Source organism: Citrus clementina, unplaced genomic scaffold (genome assembly GCF_000493195.1).
Source record: "Citrus clementina cultivar Clemenules unplaced genomic scaffold, Citrus_clementina_v1.0 scaffold_8, whole genome shotgun sequence".
Lineage (NCBI taxonomy): Eukaryota > Viridiplantae > Streptophyta > Magnoliopsida > Sapindales > Rutaceae > Citrus > Citrus x clementina.
In genome coordinates, this window is record NW_006262022.1 from 21,303,785 (window position 1) to 21,327,148 (window position 23,364).

At 35.3% G+C, this 23,364-nt stretch overlaps 3 protein-coding genes and 1 non-coding gene across 4 annotated transcripts; 2 read left to right on the forward strand and 2 right to left on the reverse strand.

The window, feature by feature from the left end:
* The first annotated feature begins 9,302 nt into the window (after positions 1 to 9,302).
* On the forward strand, positions 9,303 to 11,960 carry LOC18034656 (probable glucuronoxylan glucuronosyltransferase IRX7). Its single transcript, XM_006424402.2, has 4 exons — positions 9,303 to 10,212; positions 10,291 to 10,655; positions 10,737 to 10,987; positions 11,068 to 11,960. The coding sequence occupies exons 1-4, from the start codon at positions 9,921 to 9,923 to the stop codon at positions 11,531 to 11,533; spliced, it is 1,374 nt and encodes a 457-aa protein (XP_006424465.1). The 5' UTR covers positions 9,303 to 9,920; the 3' UTR covers positions 11,534 to 11,960.
* A 2,120-nt stretch (positions 11,961 to 14,080) lies between these two features.
* On the reverse strand, positions 14,081 to 14,170 carry TRNAY-GUA. The gene is given in 2 exon segments: positions 14,081 to 14,116; positions 14,134 to 14,170. It is a non-coding gene; the product is annotated as a tRNA-Tyr (tRNA).
* Positions 14,171 to 14,724: 554 nt separating this feature from the next.
* LOC112096469 lies at positions 14,725 to 15,417 on the forward strand. Its single transcript, XM_024179913.1, has one exon. It carries the CDS (start codon positions 14,725 to 14,727, stop codon positions 15,415 to 15,417), a length of 693 nt encoding a protein of 230 aa, XP_024035681.1.
* Positions 15,418 to 20,429: 5,012 nt separating this feature from the next.
* LOC18034104 (xyloglucan endotransglucosylase/hydrolase protein 31) lies at positions 20,430 to 22,463 on the reverse strand. The gene is made up of 4 exons (XM_006424403.2): positions 22,068 to 22,463; positions 21,852 to 21,952; positions 21,535 to 21,752; positions 20,430 to 21,010 (listed from the first exon to the last, which is right to left on the reverse strand). The coding sequence occupies exons 1-4, from the start codon at positions 22,276 to 22,278 to the stop codon at positions 20,650 to 20,652; spliced, it is 891 nt and encodes a 296-aa protein (XP_006424466.1). The 5' UTR covers positions 22,279 to 22,463; the 3' UTR covers positions 20,430 to 20,649.
* Positions 22,464 to 23,364: the final 901 nt, after the last annotated feature.

A 23,364-nucleotide genomic window follows, 5' to 3' on the forward strand; every position in this document is an offset into this window, starting at 1 on the left:
CGGTGGCTCACTGGTGGGGTGACCCGTCGGAGTGCTGTGGCGGTCCAATACCTTTAGTGGTGCCGCTGCTCAAATTATCACTTCTACTTCCACTGTTCTGGACTAGTAAGCTCAGAGTTGTTTATATTATTAAGGGAACTTAGAAGGCCTTATTAATCAACCTATAAATTTAAGTTAATGTTATATATCTTCTCAAATATTAATAATAAAACCAAGCCCATTTGATAAGCATGACTGTTTTTCGGGCCCATATATTTGCCACTTGCTTGGCCGCCAATATATTTTTTTTAATATAATTTTTTTAATCATAATCATCAACAGATATACACAGCCAATTTGTTTTGGTTAGCATAGCCAAGTGGTAAGAATGAAGCAACAAGGTGATGATGCCAATAAGGGCAATGCCAGATCATCATGGTAATCAAATAAGAATAACGGATTGCGACAACACACGTATAATTTATAGGGGTTAATGGGGCCCTAGTTTCAGAGTAGCAGTAATTTTGAGGATCATTATCACCGTTGTTATTTTGGTTGAACAAATAATGATATTCTGATTAGAGATGTAAAATATCAAGAATATTGATATCACACGGACAGAATTAATCCATGGATACAAACGAGGAATGGGTGTTTTTAGAAAACAGATGAGGGGCATATAAAGGGAATTTAAATTGAAGCCCACATGCCAGGCTCAGCACACTCGGCTTCTATCATGACGGTCGAAAATTTAACTGCGGTAGTTTCGACATGCCAAATTTATGGTGGAGCTAGCATTTTATTTTTGTACTAACATTTCCCATTTATGATGTGTGTTAGAAAGTTGCCACATTCCCAATGACCCAAACTTATATAATTGGATCAAAAATTATTGAAAACATTTTTAATACTGTCTCAAGGTAGTATGGATCTTCCTCTATTTAGTCCATTTTACCATATAAACAAAGAATGATTATTCTTTTATTAGTGTGTAAATTTAAGATATTGGGGGAAACCTAAATACATATTTAATTAGTGTTATTTATTCTAAATTCATGCGGGTTGGAATCAATTTTCAGTCGCCATGTTCCTTTACCTATATAAAAATTTCTTTTTTAAAAAAGCTAAAAAGGTAAAGACATCAATGATACATCAAAAAATTTCGGTCTACCCCACTCGTGAAATAATAATCTTCAAATCGTCTCCTTACTATTGAAAACATCAAATTACCCTCTAAAATTCTTTACTTTAACCATTAACTGTCGTCGACTCATAAAAATTTGTTTTTTTTCTTATCCTTACTCCTTTGTCCTTTTCTTCATTTTTTTCCTTTTCTTTCATGTATATGACCATAGTAGCATTTTTCTTTTGTTATTTGATTTTCCTTTTTTTTATATCTATATTTTCTTTAAATACCTTTACAAGATGAAAAAAAAGAATAATAGTGATAATAACAAAAAATATGAAGAAAAGGTAAAATATTATTCTTTTTATTTGTAGCTTTGAATTAATTTCTATATTTATTTTTTAAAATAAATTTTTAAATACGAGAAGGTAAAATTTAATCCGTTCAAAAACATTAGTCATATAGGCACAAAATAAAAAAAATTTAAAGTATTAGGCAACATACTACAAATATTTGAAATATTTATGTGTGTTTTAAAAAACTCAGAAAGATTTGGACCCATGAAAATTAGTCTACCTAGGTTTGATCTTTTTCTGTTAATTGATTGTTAGGAAAATGTGCAAATACTATTTTATCCTTTTAGCCGTTAAAAATAATAAAGAAATAACAAGTTTTGTGGGATAACTTGATGTTTTCAATAGTAAGGAGGGCGATTTGAAGATTGTTACTTCGCGAGGGGAGTAACCCGGAATTTTCCCACAATACATTACCTTGTATAAGTAATTCATAATTTTAAGTTATTTATTTCCAAGCAGTACTAGTGAGTTGATTAGTGTTTCTACAATAGGTCCCTATGCCTTCAAGTCACCTTTATAGAAAATTTATTCAATGACAATTTAACTTCGCCAAAGAAATACAAATGGTGTTTTTTTTTAAATTTTTTTATTTGAAGATTATTAAAGATGTATATGGATTATTATTGTTTTTTAATTGATATTTATTGAAGATGTATATGGATAATTAATTTTTTTTTAATTGATATGGAAAGAGCAATTTGCATTCTGATCAAAGTAATAAAACTGCGTAGCAGGTAGAGAGTTGTTTCAAAAAACTTCAAGGAGGCACAAAATGAAGCTGTGCGTTATTCTATTTCTTTAGAATTTGTAGGGATTGGGCAAAGTCCCAAAAATGAAAGAATAAATTGGACATCGCCCACTCTTATCTTTCTAACTAATACTTTTTCCGCTAACTTTAGGCCTGCATTGCCTGTTAAGGCCCAACACACAATTGTTCGTTCACCAATATCATTATATTTTTGGGGTTTGGCTGCCGAATTACCAAATCAATTTCTCCGTTTGCTGCAAAGGGTTGAAGAGAAAGCACTCCTATTGGGTTAACAATTCATGTTATGTTGCCTGTCCCCCGTGTATGTATGTGTGTGTATATATATACCGATCAGGTGCACGGCTCTCAAATAGGGAGTCTGTGACTGTCACATGCCCTGTCGCTCGACTGCACGCACTTGATCGAATTATATATTTATACAGTCGAGGTAGCTAAAATCTATCAAGGATATTATGTGCTGAAAGCGATCGCAACAATTTTAACGGCCGAGCCATTCATATAATTGGATCAAAACCATAAACCATCCCTAATATATTTTAAGAGATTATATGTATCTTTTTTTCATTCTTCAAAGTTTTATGTTACCGTATGCGTTAAGAATTATTGTTAATTTGTTAGTTGGGAAATTAATATCTCGGATGAACACTAAATAAACTGACTATAAATGCTTCAAGATATTTCTTAAGTAGGGGTAGAATTGTGTACCACAATTTAAAGAGAGAATTTTCATACTCTATTGTAGGCAGTGGGGGGCCCAGACACTTAAATTAAGGGGGACCTAGTTTAAAAAAATTTATTTTATTTGGAGTGCTTTTTTTTTTAAGTGTTCACTTGAATACATTTTAAGTCTCATAAACTCAAATTTCACTACTTTCTTTTTAATTTTGAATAATAATAATAATAGTAACAAATTATTTATTTTAAATGCGTGAAAATATTTTTTTTCTAAGTAGTTTCCACAAAATATTTAAGAAAACAAAATAATGTTACTATTAGGATTTAAACTACAAGTTTTTTGTTATATGAAAAATGTCTCTAAATTCTTTTTAACTCTTCAAAAGGAGTTTGGGCACATGTAAAAGAAAAATTAATGATCAGGGCCGAATCCTCTCCTGGGCCTTGGTTGGATCCGCCCATGATTGCTGATATAAGTCACTTGTACATATTAAAAATAAAAAATTTGATAATGACGCCATGGAATTTTCTTACTTGTAGATGATGAATTGATGATGAGGCCTAAGATAAACTTTCAACTAGAACCATATATAATAGCTTATGTAGTTATATAAGCAGATCGTTGATTCTCATCCAGTTTGTTCCCTCCTGCATTGCTAGCACATAACCACATTTTAAAGTGCAAATTGCCAAATACTTGTCCCCTTTACAAAAAAAAAAAAGCACCTTTCTACAATTATTTTACCAATAATTGATCACATGCTTTCCTCTTTTTTCTGATGTACATATTTGGAATAGCATGTGCCTGGACAGCTCACGCTTCAAAGCTGCAGGGTCACTGCCCCAAAATTTATCACCCCTTTCAGGGTTTGAGGTCTTTAAATGGGGTACCCTTTGCCCCTTTTTTTTTCAGTACTTTCATAATTTCTAAGGTATGGCATACGCCCACAATAGAACAGGTCTATAATTGGTAACTGTTTTTCAGAATTTTGATGGGTGAAGAATGATTAAGGTTTGTGAGTGTTCTGTTCAGTGTTTTGAATACAGTGCATATGGACCTCCATAAGTCCAATTGTTCTACACTTCTGTTTAGGTTTATTTCCAATGGTAGGGGTGGGCATATTTTAACCGAACCGATCCAAACCGACCATTTGGATCGGTTTCATTAGTAAAAAAATTAGTTTCGGTTTATTGGATTGCAAACCGACATCATTCGGTTTGGAAGGATTCCAAACCGATTCAAACCGATCCAATCCAGAAATATTATATAATTATATTATATTCTAAGTTAAGCAATCTAACTAATTATATTTATCATTTTATCCAGATTTTGACAAATCAAAAGTAATTGGGCCATAAGTTTTGACGGACAAGATGCACAATATTTTAATTGTCAAATGTTGTTCAAGTTTATTTTAATTTTGTGAGTTTGTTTTGAATGAACATGTTAATAACTTCTTTATTAGGGTGTATTATGTTATAAACTTGTATGGATGTATCTTTGAATTGTTATGTAGATATCAAAGTAGATATGAATAATATAAAAGATGTATCAATTTAGACTACGGACACAAAAAAATAACAAATAATTTAGGTAAAATAATATAAAAGAAGTGGGCTTTTAGCTAATAAGCTCAAACCGAGGATCCAAACCGATCCAGTCGGTTTGGATCGGTTCGGTTTGAAAAAATTTTAAGTTGATATCGGTTTGAAATATTTTCAAACCGATAAGTTTAGATCGGTTTGAGACATACAAACCGAATTTGCCCACCCCTATCCAATGGTCCCATAAAATAATTGTCAAAACAGTGCCCTACAAATTTGTGGATTCAACCTAAAAACAGTTGCATTTGTTCTAATACATAACCAAAGGGTCGCTTTTGTTGTAGCAATTGCCACCGTGGTCCATGATCCTTAAATTGCCCGGTGCCCTTTTTCCTTAAGAAAAAAATAATGGTGGAATCATTTCATCCAGGTAAAACAATCATGGTGAAAGTGAAAAAGTGAAATTGAAGATCATTTTCAAGACTTTAAAGTTTATTATAGAGGCTGATTCTAAGGGAAAAAGACTGACAAAAGATCGAGTAAAATCCATCCGTTGACCACAAAATCTGATTCAAGTTTTACTAAGACCTCGAAAAATGGAAGAATTTGTGTAATTCTGAAAGTCAAATGGTGATATAACAATTCGGTTTTGCTTTAGAACTCTTAAGCGTTGAGGTTAAGCTTTAAAACTATCATTGCCACTATATTTTCATCACCAATTTGTTGCTCTATAAATTAATTAATCAATGATTTATACTAGGAAAAGTCTCTGATATTGTGGTCCTCTGAAGAGCTCCAAATTCAGTGACCCAATAAATTGCCTCTCTAGCACATTATGGATAAACACTTGGGATGCCAATTTGTCCTTCTGGATTGTAATTTGAATTTCAACGAAGTCACAAAAGAGTCTTCAAAATGTGGATCCTACATGTTTGTTTTCTAGGAAAATGTTGAGCTAAGAATCCTCAATCACAAGAAAACCTACAGGACGAGCCATTGCTATGACAGCATAACAACCGTTCTATGTCTTTGATTTTCTGTTGTTGTCACCGTTTGTTCTCGTGCATAACCCATCGCTGTCACTCGGCTTCAATTAATTCAACCCATACTTCTCTTGCCGTTTCGAAAGATGCCGTCAACAATATGTTATTAAAAGACAACTCTGCTAATTTAACTCAGTCTGATTTAAGTGCACCGAAATTTTGTAAGAAGATAATTTGCCTGGGCTAACAATAGATACAAGTTTAAGATGACACTCAGCTTGAGTTAATTACTTTTTACAGAGTAATTAGTACCCGCTCTATCTTTTGCACGTGATAAGAAGTTGACGCAAAAGATAGCTCCAATCATAAAACTCATATCTAAACTCCAAGCAGACCACATAATTACACCCATGATGAGCCTTCAGTCTAAGGGAAGCTTCAAGTTTTCTGATTGGCCAAAATGAGAATGCGATAGTCCAAAACATGAATTATGGGTTTATTTTTATTTATTTTTTAATGAAAGTAATGAGATAGTAATGGGACCAGTGAAATGATTCCTTGATTGTTTGTTTCAAGATCTCAGTTTCAATTTCAAATGAATGCTTCTACTTTTAGGGTACAAGTTACCTCCCCCACCGAATAAATATGCATGCACAGCCACAACCAGTTAACATATGTGAATTTTACTCTTTTTTATCCTTTTTTTTTTCTAATTACATATGTTTTTGAATCATTCACAGGATTTTGTGTTTCTGGCATTAAAGAGCTGTAATTGAGGTAATGACTGATATTGAAAGGATCAGCTTCTAGTGTATCAAATTTGAGAAAATAACATTGAATTAATTCATGCTATTCCAAGTCATGAATCAAAATTTATGTCGTGTTAAAATTTGGTGCCCACCAGCATTAAATTTCATAATTTTTGGGCTGTTTTGATGTTTTTGCTTGTTTATTACTTTATAGTGGGAAGTGAGAGGGTAAACAAGGGTTTTTCTTTTCTTTTTTGACTAGGGCTAATTAATGGTTAGATGCAATTGTTATCAAAATTTAATTATTCCTATGAAAACAACATAACAACAAATGAATAGGATCGATGACAAGCACATTTGTAGCTGAAGTGGGATTTGGGACATTTAGGTTGTCATTATATTATTTAAGATAAGGCCGGTGAAGCAATAATGCAATTTTTATACACTCTCCATTACCTTGATACGATATTATTTTACGTGACGTCCATCGTGTACCCAACAGTCAGTCAATGTGTCCCTGAAAGCCTTTTCAGCTATTTTTTTTATTAAAGTACAGATTTTGGAGTAAAGTAATGCAACCACCCGATGTCATCTCAAAATTGACTTTTGCCAATGACATATTCTTATTTGTTTTCCCGGATTATAAGGCAACATAATTTTTTAGAGAGCAAATCATGGGTGTTTGCTTGCGTATACTTTCACATATGCTAGATTCTAATTTCAAGATGGATGCAATTTACTTTCAAATTTAGAAGAAATCTATCCTGAAGCTAAATACAGAACTTTAATTGGGGAACTTAAACCCTCCATCGCGTAGTTGGATGGACAATGAAAAATTTAAAATTAAGCTATTAGTTAAATCATTCGACCCACGAGCTTGAATTTATAAGTCGAGGTCTAACAATTGTAGCAGACAAGTTTTAGCAAGCTACTCATGTAAATACGAAAACGAGACTTGATGGAGAGAACTTGTAGATAAATCAATTGATGAAAGAGCGAGAAAATATTTGAACATAAGAACTTGGTTCGTATATTGTACTAGTAAAATCACTTAGATCAAAGATTTAATCTTATGAATTACGACCCACCAATCTAAGAAAGACAAGTCTTTATTTTATTAGCACACACAAATTATCCTCTTCAAAGTAAATTGGCTTATAACTTTTCAGGAAAAGAAGGGAAAAAAAAGGTGCCTTAAAAGACACCTTCGAGTATTTCCTTTGAAGTTCAGTTGCTGAGAATTGCTGCGCCACCAAGAGAACGAGCCAAACATTTGGGCTCGGTTGCTTCCCCAAAAAGCATTTGAAAAAACGTTAGGGTCTCCTGTACAAACGACAGTTAATTCCGGTAGGTGTCCGAAAAAATTCACCAACTGCCCTTCACACGTGTGCAACTAATCCCAAATTGATCACGATTACATCCCAATGACAAAAGCATTATCATAACTTATTATTTTAATCTCTTTAAAAGTAAAGAACACGTTGTGTCATCGTGGGGCGCCTTGGGTCTTGGCCGCTCACGTACGCAAACAACTTGATGATGGTTACTCGCGACTAATCTACTTGTATCTTTCAAAACCATCAATTTTTTTTTCCTAGAAATTTCAAAAGCTCCAATATCATCTCTTTGAATCTATCTACAAGTGGAGATAAATCAAAGTTTCAGACTCGGACCGGAATTAAATTTTTTCCGCGTATAGAATTAATGAAATTTGAAGGCATGCATTCTCCAAATAGTTAATGTAATTGAGCTTTGCATTAACTTTCATTTATATTTTACGATAATATTTTTTGCACGCAATAAAAACAAAACACCTGGCCGTCCAGGAGACTCCTGAAGACAGTCAAATTCCAAAGGCTGACTCTTTGATCGATCATCACAAAATGGAATAGAATTGATTGTGTGATTCATAAAAGACCGTAAGGACTAAGAAGCAATGATAAACAAATCGATTTCTAGGATAGTCTTGGAAAAAAGTTTAAATGGGCGATCAAAATCAGATAATAATTCTCAAGACTGAATAAGCTAAGCTAGACAATGGGGGATGTATTGTACAGAAAGACAAATCTAATTCGATTTGATTCACTCGATTCCTTTTCATTAATCTTTTTTAATGCGAGCCACTCGGCCGAGAGCTGCTGCTTTCCAACTTGGAGAGCAGCAGTTCGAACCCCCACAATGCATGTGAGGGTGTTTCATTCCTCAAATAAAATTGAGTGAAGGCAGTCTGCTTCCTTGTCCCAATGCGAGGAGTAGACATCCCTCGAATATTTGAGAGGGTTAAAATCTGGGCAGCGCTCCATTAGATTAATGTATGTTGGTCCCAGTTATAGTCTGATTTGTACATATCAGTTATATTCTCATGTAATATGAGTTGTAATCTGAGTAATAGTCTCATGTAATAAAAAAAAAAATCTTTTTTAATGCCGCCCAGAGTAAAAAAATCAATTACCCTTTTCCTATGGCATCTATACCAAGTGGTGAGACGAGACGGGACCATGGACCAGTTCAACTTAATTTGCGATTTCTCAATAATTCTCGAGTAATAAAATTGATTTAAGTGGTTGCCTGTTGCTTTTATGGGTTGCGTAAAACTAACAAACTACACTTTATATAATCGTTATTCAATATGAAAGGGCTAAGCTAGCTGCCTCACGGATGAGATATTTAGACAATTAGACACACGTAAGCATGTTGCATGCAAAGCTAAATATTAATTTCCGTATCCCATTCTACGCGGCACGTACTGTATGGTTAATTTAAAGGCTCCAATAAAATCATATTTATATATAGTTTTTTTTTCATTTTACAAAATAAGTGACCAATTTGGGGTTATTGGACACACCGCCGCCTCTACACTGCCAAGGAACAAATACAGCTGTATCCTGTAATATTTGTATATTATTCAAGACTCGAAGCCCACAATTAATAATCACCCAACTTTCCCTCCAACAACAAGTGCTTCCCCATAATTGCTCTACTACTAAAGCCACTGTCCCTGAAGGCAGGCATCTCAACCGTTCATCAAATAAAATCCTACGGTCAGAAGCCACCCACCACTGCTGACATATACCACTATTAGAAATGCTTCCATCTTAAGTTAAATCCAAACAGATTGTTGTTGATTATGATCTCTCTCAGTGTTGATTAAATCTAAGGTTCAGATGAATGCTTATCGTTTACTAAAATCTTATCATTTAAATTTAAACAACGACAGCCCTCCGTTTTACCGAAAAGCACCTGCACGCAGACCTGAAAAGTGCAAACCCATCAGGGGCATTTCAGTCATTTAGTCAATTGAAATTCTCAAAGGACCGTAACAGGCATAGAAACCGAGGACTTCATTCAACCAGTTCCATTATGCTCCGTCGCCATGTGCCCTTTCTGCTATTTCCTCTCTGTCTCTCTGCAACATCTTTAATATTTGTTTTTTTATTTTTCCCCAAATTATTTATATTAATTAATTAATTAATTTGTTTTCCTAAAATTTGAGACTACCAGAACTCAACCAAAGCCATAGCTGCTGATAAACAAAGTTGATGCAAAGTATTGAATCCTTTTGAATTTTTTATTTTTGATAACTGTAGGATGACGAAGTACCAACAAACCCACATCTTCTTCTATCACTGTTCCTTCATCTCCACTTCTTCACAAACCAGAAACTGAAAGCCCCATCTCATCTGCAAATTAAACAAAAAAAGTCTTTTTTCGCTTTTTTTTGTGTGTGTTTTAAATGCGATGGAAGAGCTCCTCAAAAGACCCACAAAGAGAAGAGGGTTCTACGTGGAAATGAGGCTACTGCACAAAAATGGAAGGCAACAACAACAGCTAGAGAAAAATTCTTGCTTCAAATATTACAAATGGGTTCTTTGGTTCTCTCTGACACTCTATTTCTTCAGCTCCTATTTCATCAGCCACAACAAGCCCATCCCTTTGTCAAGAACTCATTTTTCTAATTCCAAATCTAACCTTCCGTCTCGTGCCCTCATTGAATCCGTCAACACAACATCTCTTCAACATCCAACTAGAGGTATTAGTTATTGCCTACTGTTAATGTTACCCATAGCATTATGTGTGTGTACACTTTGACTAATTTGTTGATAAACAGGGGCTTTAGAGGATTTGAAGATATATGTATACGAGCTGCCATCAAAATACAACACGGATTGGCTATCGAACGAGCGATGCAGCAACCATTTGTTTGCTTCAGAGGTGGCAATTCACAGGGCACTTTTAAACGACGACGTCATACGGACATTTGACCCGTATGAAGCTGACTTCTTCTTCGTCCCCGTTTATGTGTCCTGTAACTTCAGCACCGTGAATGGGTTCCCCGCCATTGGCCACGCTCGCACTCTCATTTCCTCCGCCATTCAGCTCATCTCTTCTCAGTACCCTTTCTGGAACCGAACCCATGGCTCCGATCACGTGTTTGTTGCTTCCCACGACTATGGTGCTTGCTTCCATGCAATGGTAACAACAAAATTGAAAATGCTTATTGGGAAAAAAAATTGTTTTATTTTATGGATTTTTGACTGTTCTGTTTTTGTAAAGGAGGACAGAGCCATTGCAGACGGGATTCCAGAGTTTTTAAAGAAATCAATTATTTTACAGACTTTTGGAGTCAAATATCAACACCCGTGTCAAGAAGTTGAAAATGTAGTAATCCCACCGTACGTTTCGCCGGTAAGTGTACGGAAGACTTTGGAGAAAGCTCCGGTGAGCGGCCGTCGTGACATCCAGGTGTTCTTTCGGGGTAAAATGGAAGTGCACCCGAAGAACGTTAGTGGGCGATTTTACAGCAAGTAATTATCACATAATCATGGTTCTTTGATTGTTTTAGGGTTTTGTAATTACGTATTTACCCTTGGTTAATTGTTTTCAGGAGGGTGAGAACGGTCATATGGAGAAAATATAATGGCGACCGGAGGTTTTATCTTCAGAGGCATAGATTTGCCGGTTACCAGTCAGAAATTGTCCGGTCTGTGTTCTGTTTGTGCCCTCTCGGGTGGGCCCCGTGGAGTCCGAGGCTGGTTGAATCGGTCGTGTTAGGATGCGTGCCGGTAATCATTGCAGATGGTATCCGGTTGCCCTTCCCTGACGCCGTTAAGTGGTCTGATATATCGCTAACGGTGGCCGAAAAGGACGTGGCAACGCTGGGACCGATCCTTGACCACGTGGCTGCTACGAATTTGAGTATTATTCAGAAGAACTTGTGGGACCCGGATGTTAGGCGGGCCCTGCTGTTCAACGATCGCGTCGAAGAAGGGGATGCCACGTGGCAGGTCATTCGAGCTTTGTCGCAGAAGCTGGACAGGTCGTACAGGAGGTCAGAGGTTTCTGGCCAATGAGATGGTGCCACGTGGTTTTCCGTGATTGGGAGCTCGGATTAGCCAGCTAAGATGCTGCTTGTCCCACGTGGATGCGCCTCTATGGGCAATAATGGAGTACAGCTGGAGTTTTATTGCCTGTTCGGCTGGGAAATGATCAGCGGATGGAATTTTTATACAGCGTGGTGGGGACCAGTTAGATCAGGGAGAATAGATTTTTGGTAGATTTTTAGTAGGATGGCATGTGAATACTGGCTGATATGGTGGACGGTGACTGGATCTTTTTGCGGTTAAAAAATGATTTGGAATATTTGCGATACTTACTTTGTATATAGGAAAGAGAAATTTTAATTTTTTTTTTGGGGTCAAATTATTGTATCAAAAAAGAATAATAATAATACAAACGTGGTTCACGCTGATACTGTCTTGTGCAGATCACAGATTAATACGTTCTACATTTTCTTTTAATTTTGTTTTTAAATTCTTGTATAATAACGTCGTTGGGCTTTGACGATTGATATTGGGCTTGGCAATAAACTGTTTGAAATTTGTAAGGATTTTATGCAAGTAATTTGTCAAATGGTTGTTAATTTGCTCATATGAAGTTTTTTTGAGTCTATATAGACAACTCTTTTCTGAAAAATAAGTAAGAGTATTTTACACTCAATTGAATGTACTTATCAAAAGAAAAAAAAAAGAATTAGACATAATTTTTATATTTCATTGTGGTCGTGAGATAGGAAATCTAAAAATTTTCTCTGATGAAGTAAAGATGGTGAGATACGCTTAAAAAGGGGGGCACTCACACACTACTATAATGGCTATTGGAGTGAGGAAAGAATTGGGAAAAGCAAAAGGGGCTTTAAAAATTAGAACTTTGATTGAAAATGGAGAAAAAAGTTGAAAATTTTCTGCGAAATTAGGACGAGCAAAGGGAAAGTTGACAGAGACAAAGTTAAAAGACAGGACACGGCGACAGCTGAGTTGTGTCAGAGGCTTTAAATATGGGATGGCGTAATAGCGTGGGGAGTGTCAGTAGTGGTCACGGTTCACGGACGGTCGCTTTTAGAAAACAAACCGAGCCAAACCCAATCATCCATCCTTACTTGGAACTGCAACTAGAAAACCAAAAACAAAACCAAAATATTCGGTTTTCCGAATTTCGGAGATTTCTTTTTCTTGTGTGTTAATGTCAGTTGCGGCTAGGGATGGCAAATTAATCCGGATTCGGACAAATCCGGATAATTCAGTTTAGGTTTAATCCGCACCGGAAGGTAATACAATGTGGATCCGGAAATGATATTTTGAACCTGGATACATTCCGGTCCGGATCCGGTTTTATCTTAACCCGGATGTCCGAAACCCGGACCCGGATAATTTAAGTATAAAAGAAAAAAAAAACCCTAATGCCTTAAGTCTTAACCTACTGCAGCCGCTTCTTTCTTCTCCAATTTCTCTTTCTTTCTTCTCCATCTTCTCTTTTCATTAAAACTCACTGCAGCAACTTTCTTTCTTCTCCAATTTCTCTTTCATTCACTCAAATGACTTGAAAAAATCTTTGTATTGAAAAGAAGACAAAGAGGAATGCGCCCGTTAAGGCTGATCCTCATTTTTTGTCACTCTTGCTGGTTTTTGACTGCTGCTTTCCGCCACTCTTGCTGGTTTTTTGTCACCAGAAACTCCTGAATCTCCACTGCAACTTTCTGACGATGCTCTCCTCGACGCTGACGACAACACCAATGCCACCAAAAATCTGAAAACTCAGCAATCCTCCCTCAACATTCATTTAGCTATGGTTTCGGGATTTTGGTGATTTGAGATTTGGAGATTTGAGGAAGTAACATCGAGAGAAAAAAAAATTGTAATAGATATCCGGGTTTGGAACCCGCAATCGGGAAACCCAGATTTTTCCAGGTTCAACCCGGTCCGAACCCGGAATTAAAATATCCGGGTTATATCCGGATCCGGTATAGCAAAATTGTCATCTGGGTCCGGAACTGAAAAGACCGAACCCGGACCCGGACCTGAATTTTGCTATCCCTAGTTGCGGCAACGGCTCTTCTTTCTTTATTTCCGTGTCGTCAATATTTAAATGGGTCAAACCTCAAATGGGTTTTGTTTAAGAGGGCGCCGCCGGTGGCTAATGTTATGGGATTGGCTTTATTGTTAGGTTTCGTGAACTCAACTCATTGACTTCAGTTTGTCCAGATCCGCAAGTGATTAAAGTAAGAGAAATACAATGGGATTTTAAGGCACAATTATAATAAGTAGGCTGGTCAAGATTTTGAAGTGTAAATCCGACGCTCAAAGGAATAAATTTTATTTGACTGACTAATTAATAATCTGACCTGACAACTTTTTTTTATTCTGTTAGTTCGTACATATAAGCTGTAGAAATAATTTTCTAGTAATTTTTTTTTTATTTTCTCTATAGAAATCATTTTAAAAGGCATCTAAAAATATATTTTTTAAAACATGACATGAAAAGCCCCTTACTCCGAAAATTCATTTTTAAAAATCTTCAGATTACTTCGAAAATCGAAGGAAAAGATTGGGGGAAAAAAAAAATCCGACCTGCCGGATTCGAACCAGCGACCTAAGGATATACTGTTGGAATTCCACTACAGTCCTCCGCTCTGCCAACTGAGCTAAGGTCGGTTTGTTGCACGTTCATACTTTGATTTTTAAGATAACCAATGACAATAATGTATTCTGTATTTATATTATGAATAATGATTGAATTGGGCCACCACTTTTGCGGTGCTGGAACCAAGACTCCACCTGTATATTCGTGATTACTCTGTTTTCTGGATGCGACACTGTTTTGTTTCAAGGAGTGGGTGTTTTGAGCAATCCATGGAGTACTGTCAGAATTTTTCTAGTTTGGCTCAGAGCTAAGTAGTTTTGTTTTTTGGGCTTTCCAGCATTTGCAGCGAAATTATCCTTGGCCCAGCAGTCCATCACTCCTGCAGTCACAGCTTGCATATCCGCTGGCTGCTTCTTCTTCTTTAATATCCTTTTTAATTTGCCTCGATCTTACTTAGGTTTGATCTATATTGATAATCTGGCTAAGGATATGTTATGATTAGGTATGGCTTAAATATAGACGAATAAGACGGTCACCTAAGGCCCCATTGTAAAAAGATCTTATTTTTTTGAGTATTTAATTAATAATTCTCTAACTAATATTTCTAAAGGCTATGATGCTGAGGATGGGGTTTGACGAGGGTTGGGTGGATCTTATTATGCTGTGTGATTCTACAGTGAGATGTAAGGTGATTAGGAATGGAGTGGAAATGGGGCCGATTATCCCAAGTAGAGACCTTAGACAAGGTGATCTGTTATCTCCCTACTTATTCATTATCTGTGCTGAGGGACTAAGTTTGTTGATTCGTAATCGTGAAAGGGCTGGATTTTTACATGGGGTTAAAGTGGCTAGGAGTGCACCTGCTGTTTCTCACTTATTTTTTGCCGATGAATGTTTCCTCTTTTTTAAAGCCAACCCAAATGAAGCTAGAATTATAAAGAGTCTATTAGGTATCTATGGTGCTGCTTATGGACAGCAGGTGAATTATCATAAATCAGCCATATCTTTCAGTGAAAATATGGATGAGGCTTCTCAATGGCAAGTGTGTGAAATTCTGGAAGTTTCTACCACTAGCAACCATGGAACCTATTTGGGGATGCCTTCGCAGATTGGAAGAAAGAAGAGTGTTGTTTTTAATTTTATCAAAGAGAATGTGTGGCAAAGGCTGCAAGGTTGGAACCAAAAATTTTTAAGTAGGGCAGGGAAGGAAATAATGCTGAAAACAGTAGCCCAAGCTATTCCAAATTATGCCATGAACATCTACTTGCTTCATGTTGAATTGTGCAAGGAGCTGGAAATTATGATGAACTCGTTTTAGTGGGGAACCAAGAGGAATAGAGGTCGAGGAATTCATTGACGTCACTGGGAATCGATGTGTAAACTGAAGTCTTTTGGGGGTATTGGATTTAAAAAGATACACGACTTTAACATTGCTATGCTGGGCAAACAATGTTGGAAGCTAATGACCACTTCGCACTCTCTTGTAGCAAGGATCCTCAAGGCCAAGTATTATCCTAGGTCTGCATTTACTGATGCAAGTGTGGGTTTTAATCCTAGCTATACCTGGAGATCAATAATGGCTTCCAAACATGTGGCAATTCAAGTAAGTCGGATGCGAATTGGGAGTGGGCTGCAAGTTCAAATTAACAAGGATCCTTGGCTTCCCGATGCAGACAATGGTTGTATAACAACTGTTCTGGATGAGAGTCTTGCAATAGCCACGGTGAATTGTCTTAGGGTTCCGGGTCAACGGCGATGGGCAATGACTTGGTGGCGGATGTGTTCAATGCCAGAGATGCCGCTCTTACTCTGTAGGTGCCGCTCAGTACTAGACATGACAAAAATTGCTGGGTTTGGCTGGCTGATTCGAAAGGCAACTTTACTATCAGAAGTTGTTACAAGTTGTTACAAGTTGCTGAATCCTATTTCTAATGCCACAAGCAGCAAGGTATGGAAGAGCTTATGGAGGCTGGAAGTCCCAAGTAAGGTTAAACACTTCATTTGGCGGGCTTTAATGAATATTTTGCCTACGACTGATAACTTGCTGCCTAGGAAGGTTGAGGTTTCCCCTATATGCCCTATATGTAGTGCTGCTAATGAGTATGTTTTACATTGCTTAGTGGAGTGTCTATTTGCTCACTCTTGCTGGCTATTGTCCTCTATTGGAACTGTTAGGAGATGTTCTTCTTTTTTTGAATGGATAGAGGAGATTTTTACCCGCTGCAGTAAAGAAGATTGCAAGTTAGCTGTGATGGTGTGTTGGAGGCTTTGGTTTAATCGTAATGATAAGGTGTGGAATGGGCATGTTAGTCGGGCTCAAAATCTGGTGAATGCTGCTGGCCATTATCTTTTCCAATGGCAAGAAGCTGGAAAGACGAAGTTTACAATTGTTGAGTCTGTGCAGTGGGGTCATGGTTCGGTATGCTGGAGTAAGCCCCTAACAAGCTGGCTAAAGCGCAATGTGGATGCAAGGGTCTTTAGATCTCATGACAGCTTCAGCTTTGGAGGAGTAATAAGAGATGCTGGAGGTACCTTTGTGGTAGCTAAGTGTCAATGCTTCCCTGGTTTGTTTCATCCTCATGAGGCAGAAGTTTTGGCTGTTCGTGAAGCACTTAACTGGATAAAGAACCTACAGATCTCTAAAATTATTTTTGAAATAAATTGTTTGACTGTGTACTTAGCTTTAATTAATCAAGCTCCTAGTCTTAATGATTTTGGTTTAATTATTGAGGACTGTCAAGCCTTAGCTAAATTAGTAGGAGAAGTAAATTTCTCTTTTGTACGAAGATCTGCGAACATCGCTGCCCATACAGTGGCTAGGGTGGGGGGTTCTATGTCAGGTCCTGGGGAGTGGAGGTTTGTTCCACCCCCGTGGTTATGTCCGATGTTGACAATCTCTTATGCTTAATGAAATTTCATTCATAAAAAAAAATATTTTTTTAAAATTAGGTATTATAGGAAAGTCTATTAAACATTTTTTAATTAATAATTATCACATAATTAAGAATTATTTTTGATAGAAAATCTATATTTAGTAACCTTATTGTTAAAGAGATATAATTAATAATATTGTCTAACCATTAATTCATTTATTATTGATTTTTGCAAGAAAAATAAATAAATTCTTTACCTTTTTGGTTTCTTAAAAAAAGAAAAACTTGATTTTTTAACATAGAATCTTTGACTTTGAGTATTCCTTTTAATTTCTATTAAAAACCTTATAATCTAAAATATTTATAGATGAAAAAGTTTCTTGTTCTCTTCTCTACAAAGAAATTTATTGTATGCCCTAGATCATTTAAAAAAGAAAAAATTAGTTTCTTGAAATAAAAAGTCTACATCCATTATGTGATCTTCAATTTGTCATCTCAACTTTCTACGTATCATTCTAAATATTATATTTGAAAATAATATTGTTCTTATTTATTTGTTTGTTTATTTTTGTAGGAATTTTAATGGAAGTGAACTTTTAGATTCTATTTTTGAAATATTTTAGGATGTTCTTCATTATTGTTGAAATTTAAAAATAGAATATGGCATGCTTTTGAGCTCTTTTATTTATTTATTTTTTAATATTGAAGTTGTTGAATAAAAAAAGACCTCATAAAAAAGTTTGTCTAATGCCTTAGATACTCTAAAATCGATCTTGGTTGTGACCCATAATAAATTGTTTACGTATAGTCAATTACTGTAGTGAAATTTTATTCTCACGTCGCACTTCAAGAAAAAATCTTTTGTAAAGTAGAAGCAATACAATCCAGTGGTGATAGAAGTCTGATTTTATTTTGTTTGTAATATGATTATAAATTTATCTAGCAGTTTTTTAACATGTATACATACATACATAACAAGAAATTACTGAATGATTGTATGAATGATGTGATACTTTCAATGCAAATGAGATTTTGTCCAACTTTGGGAGTTAAATCCGCAAAACTCAACTTAACAATGCGAAGTTTGGATCTCAACACTCAACTATCAAATTGAGCATCATGAGCTCCGTATGAAAAAGTTGAATTTCTTTGGATGAATGAACTTAATCAGTAACGTGTCGTCAATTAATTATATTTTGCATTGGTTGATATTATACGAAGTATGCCATGCATATAATCCATTCATCCTTTATCCGTCTGTTTCTTTGAAGGAGCCATGGCTCAGAATTGATTGCTTGACCTCGACTGACCATAACAGCTTGTGGTCTTGCTAAAGGTAGGTTGGTTGGATAGCAAGCAATGCTATCAGCAGTTTCCACATGGCACGCAGAGCTGCCCCTCAAGATCGAACCAAATACTGATGCATACCAATCCTTACAGGTTGGTTGGGTTCATCTTATTTTAGAAAAATGGGTAGCTTGGATATCACATTTGATGATAATTACTTTCTTGGCTATATTTCGAATTTATTATAATTATTTGTTTAGCATTTAGTAGCTGATCTATTCCTTTATGTGAAGTTATTAACCTCTCCATTCATACTAAAAAGAAGATTCTCTTTGTTTTTAGTAAATTGAAATTTTAATGGGATAAATATTCGTTTAATCCTTATAATTAAGTTTATAGATCATTTAATTTTTTAAAATCACTCTTGTATATACTCTCATAACCGTTCAATAGAAACTTTTCAAGGATTAAATATTTTTTTTTTTTATATATAAATTGAAGTTGAAACAAATTTGATATGTAGCAGGTGAAAAATAGATGATAAACAAGTGGATCTTAAAGGAAACAAATAAAAAAAAGTAGACTTTTTGAGTAACTTTTAAAAAAGTATAGGAATTAACTAAATAATTAGCTGACACTGTAAGGATAGAAGGAGCATGTACCCTTTTTATTAATTTATGAATGGTGCCTGCTATGTGTAATTTCTTGAACTGACTATTTGTTTTAACATTTTCTTTGTTTTGGTGAAAACTATATTTTTAAAGAAAAAAAAAAACAAGGTGAGGATCTGAATTGCTTGAAGAAGCATCCTAAATGTTTTTGTACTTCCTAAAATGCAAATTTCTTTCGTTAATTTCTTGTGAGAACCTAAATACCTAAGAAAGTAATTTTTGTATAACAAAAAAAAAACTTTATAACAGTGTATCTCAGTGTCCAAATACTTCCTAGCTCTACCTAAATTGATTTGATTAAAAAAATCCGCTAGTTAAGAATTCGGCAAAGAAAGCATTATTATTAGTTGATTGATACTTGTTCCTAATTTTTCCTAACAGGGTAGAATTGCAAAGTTCACATGATAAAACTGTTTTTGTCACCTACATTAGGGCTAGTTAATTAATATTTATAATAAGACTAATTGGAAAGAAATCCTTTCATCAGTGATTGTTCAGAACCTACTTTCCCAGCGAAAAAAAGACAAATCCTCCACTAAAAAAAAATAGCTAATCTTTCTCACTACTAAAAGATAGATGTAGAATCATTTTTTTTTAATAAGTGTCAATAATATTAATATATTTAAAAATGGACAAATTTTGATCATGAAATAAGAATCTTAAGTAGAGATAAAATTTAATCAGGTGAATGATACAAATAATATATATAGAGTCCTCTGATGTGGGCATTCTCTTTTCTTTTTTTTTATCGACACAATATTGAGTGTAAAAAAAGAAAGAATGCCTGCATAAAAAAAAAAAAATAATAGAACACTTACACTTGAGAATTTAGATATATGGTGATCTAGGCTATGACATAGGGTAATTTTAGAATATTATATGTTCGATAACATATACTAAATTTTGTCATATAATATATTTTTTTTCCAAACTTACAACTAAATTAGAAAACTTCGCATCCATTTGTCATGATGTGAGAGGAACTTTAGCGAGTCTTCTTTATTAATACAAAATAGAAATTTATCGGGTAAAGAATCTTTTGCCTTTAATAAAAAGCCTAATGCTGCTCTACTTTTTTATTCAATAACATGTTTTTATTAGAAACTTTATTTCTCTACCTCGCATTTTGTCGTCTGGTTTTGCGAAAGCCTCATCATCAATGGTAGTGGTCCATTCTGTCCATTCGAATTTCATTATCAAGTTAAGCTTCTAGGAGCGAGCCAGCAGGCACCCTCGGTCACAATAGTCCAACAATCATTCACGAGTGCAGCTTATTCTTGGTGCAACTTCAATAATGCTAAGTCTCATTCACAAGTGAGCTGCTACTGCTTGCTTGCACTGTGTCTGTATAGATATATTTTTCAACTATCTAATATATTATTGGGCAAATTATTAAATAAAGCCAAAGTTATAAATACAAACATTCAAGAGGCATGATATTAATTTATTATGTCTCTTTCGAATCAAATTTGCTTTATATGAAAAAAAAAAGAAGAAAAAAAAATACGTGATGAACAACAAGACAACAAATCCCTTCAAATCCTTGGAGGCTCGGACGCTCAACTACTCCTTGCTCTTTTTCCTTTTGGAAGTGGATCCCATCTCAAGACCTCCATTTACAAAACACACCTTTGATTTGCAATTGTATGCATATAAAAATAACACACACTCACACATGATCAAAGAAGCAAAGCAAACACGAACCCTTAACCCTAATTATTAGCACTCGGGTATTTCGGTATGGTCTCTTTTGGGATCATAGCAATAGTTATAAACCAGGTAGTTCCTCTGAACCCATTGCATTGCGGCAACTTGCTGCTGGCTCAGGACGCCGGACCCGGACGGCGAGGCCGGGGGTGGGTGGCACCCGGATGGCCCGTCCGCGGTGCAACCTGCTATTTTGAAATTTCTGTACTGACCAACAAAAGGTTGGTACTTATAGTCGGCTTTGTATCTGCCCTCCTCGGTGGCCCATGATGATGCATCCCATATTGAACCGTACAGATACATTGGTCTTAAGGGAAATGTGGCATCGCTCTTTCTTGGATACCTTCTAATTGGCACATCATCCACGAAGAATCTGAGGGGACAGTCGTATGACAAAATTAATACAGGTAGCATCCATATGTCCGCACAATCATTCACGTTAGTTCAGAAAAGACAATCATATAAGCCTATAAGTAGAATCTCGAAACATTTTTCTTAATCATCAATTATTAAAAAACTTTTTGACATCTGTCTCATGGTGCAAACATGCATGTTTTGTTACTTTAGGTAAGCATCAAATATATGTTATAACAATTGAAATCACACACCCACGTATGTATATATTTAGATATTGAGTCATTCTTAGGTCTTGGAATTTCAGATTTAAAATTCAGAATGAATTTATATCTTTGTAAACTATTTTTTTTGCTGTTTCACAACGTAGTAACTCGTCCCGAATTAAAAAATTGACAGGCAAATGAAATATTACTAACGGCAGGGAGGACTTTTCAACATAAAAGAAAATGACTAATTTCGACAAACGACAACGGAGTTTTGTCTTTTTGCCAGTGTGAAAACGGATGGTATATGCACAGAAATAATTAAAATGGTACTAACATGAGCTCACTTGGGGACCATAGCACAGCATAGTGATGAAAGTCTTGAGTTGGATCAAACCAGAGATGAAACCTCAATTCTCTTCCTATAAGACGTCCATCACCGCTCCCTCTGATGTATACGTTCGTCTGCAAAGTATAGGGCTTACCGGGAATGGTTCCAAGGAACTCGATATCGACTTCGTCGTGGTTCCCCGGGTGATCTTGGTTGTTTGAAAGCTGCCATTAAATTAATTAATTGAGTGTTCATTTGAGTGCAATCCAAAGATTAAAAATGATCAAATTAATTAATTAATTATCTTGTTATCAGATTCTTACATAGAGAGAGGTAATTACTCCAGCAGTGTAACCAGGCTGAAGCTTGATGGAAGCACCAAAGTAACCCGACCGATATGAATGAAGTGACTTGAACCCACTTCCTGTTTGCCACAAATTATATATTAACAACATTATCAATCATATATGCAACCAGACAAAATTGGTATATAAAACATAAGACATGATGAAGTGGGACTTGTATATGTAATATTAGACCTGAGGAGCTATCAAGCCAGACTGTTAAGGTGCCTTGGTCTACTCTTTGATGCTGAGGACCCCATAAGTTTCTAAATGCCTGATCAAACCCTATTGAATTGATTCTTGAGCTGGGGTAGTAGCCTGGTGAAGGTGGACCCTGACCATTGCTAACTGAAGAAATGGTCATGAGAATGAGAAGAGGAAGAAGGAGATAGAGAATGGAAGCCATTGTAGAATTGATGAATCTTTGTGAGTTCTTGGGGAAGGGTAAGGCTTATAGCATTGGTATAAATAAGGAGATAGAGGGTCCCACAGCACAAATAAGGTGAAAAGTTAGTTGATGGGGAGTTATACATGATGACAAAAGAGATGAAATATTGGTGATAAATAAGGAGAAAGATTGTTCAGTTTGTGGTTATATGCCTTTTTTTTTTCCTTTTGATTTTGTAGTCCTTTTATATGAGAAAACTTGTTAGATTAATATTGTTGACCATTTGGAGAAGCAAAAGCAAAAAATTTCGTGGAGAGAAGGGATCAATGATGGATGTGTTTTATTCATAAATATAAAGAACAATTAATTAAAGTCATTTCTCTTTGAGGAAACCAATTGTGTGGAAGCAAGAGAAAGTTTCTTAATTGAATTTAACTTGGTCATTGATACATGCTAAAAAGTTTAGATGGCTTTCTTGTTAAAGAAAGTGATGATCATGTACTGATCTGTCTGCAAATCTGTTACGATGGCTGTTCTTTAGTGGTCAATTATATAATATCTTTCAATTAATATTATGGTCTGCTGTCATGTTGATTGTCAAACAGTTTTATGGTGAAAATTGATTGGTTTAAAAGCTCATTAAAAGACTATTCCAAAAAAGAAAAAAATTGCTCCTTAAAACTTTTAATTTTCTTTATCTTTTTTTGGTGTTGCAATTCATCATAAGGAGAGAACCATTACCAAGAATTTACATTAAGCAATGTGATTAGTGAGATGTTTCATTTACTTTTGGTACCTTTTTATTAAATGTACAAAAATGGTTTGGCAAGCTTAGAAATTGATGCATAGTCAAACTCTATCAAGCGCTTGGACCCAACCACCATCATATATCATCAAAGCATTGTTATTATTTGGGCTATGCCATAACGGATTTTAATCTAGAATATTTTAAAAGATATTATGATTGTAATATATATTCAAAGTTAAAAAAAAATGTCTTTGTTACTATAAATTTATTGATGTTTACCACTATAAAATAATATGCTTGATAAGACATGAGTTCTAGTATCATAAGGATTTTTTCGTAAGAACGTCCACAAATTT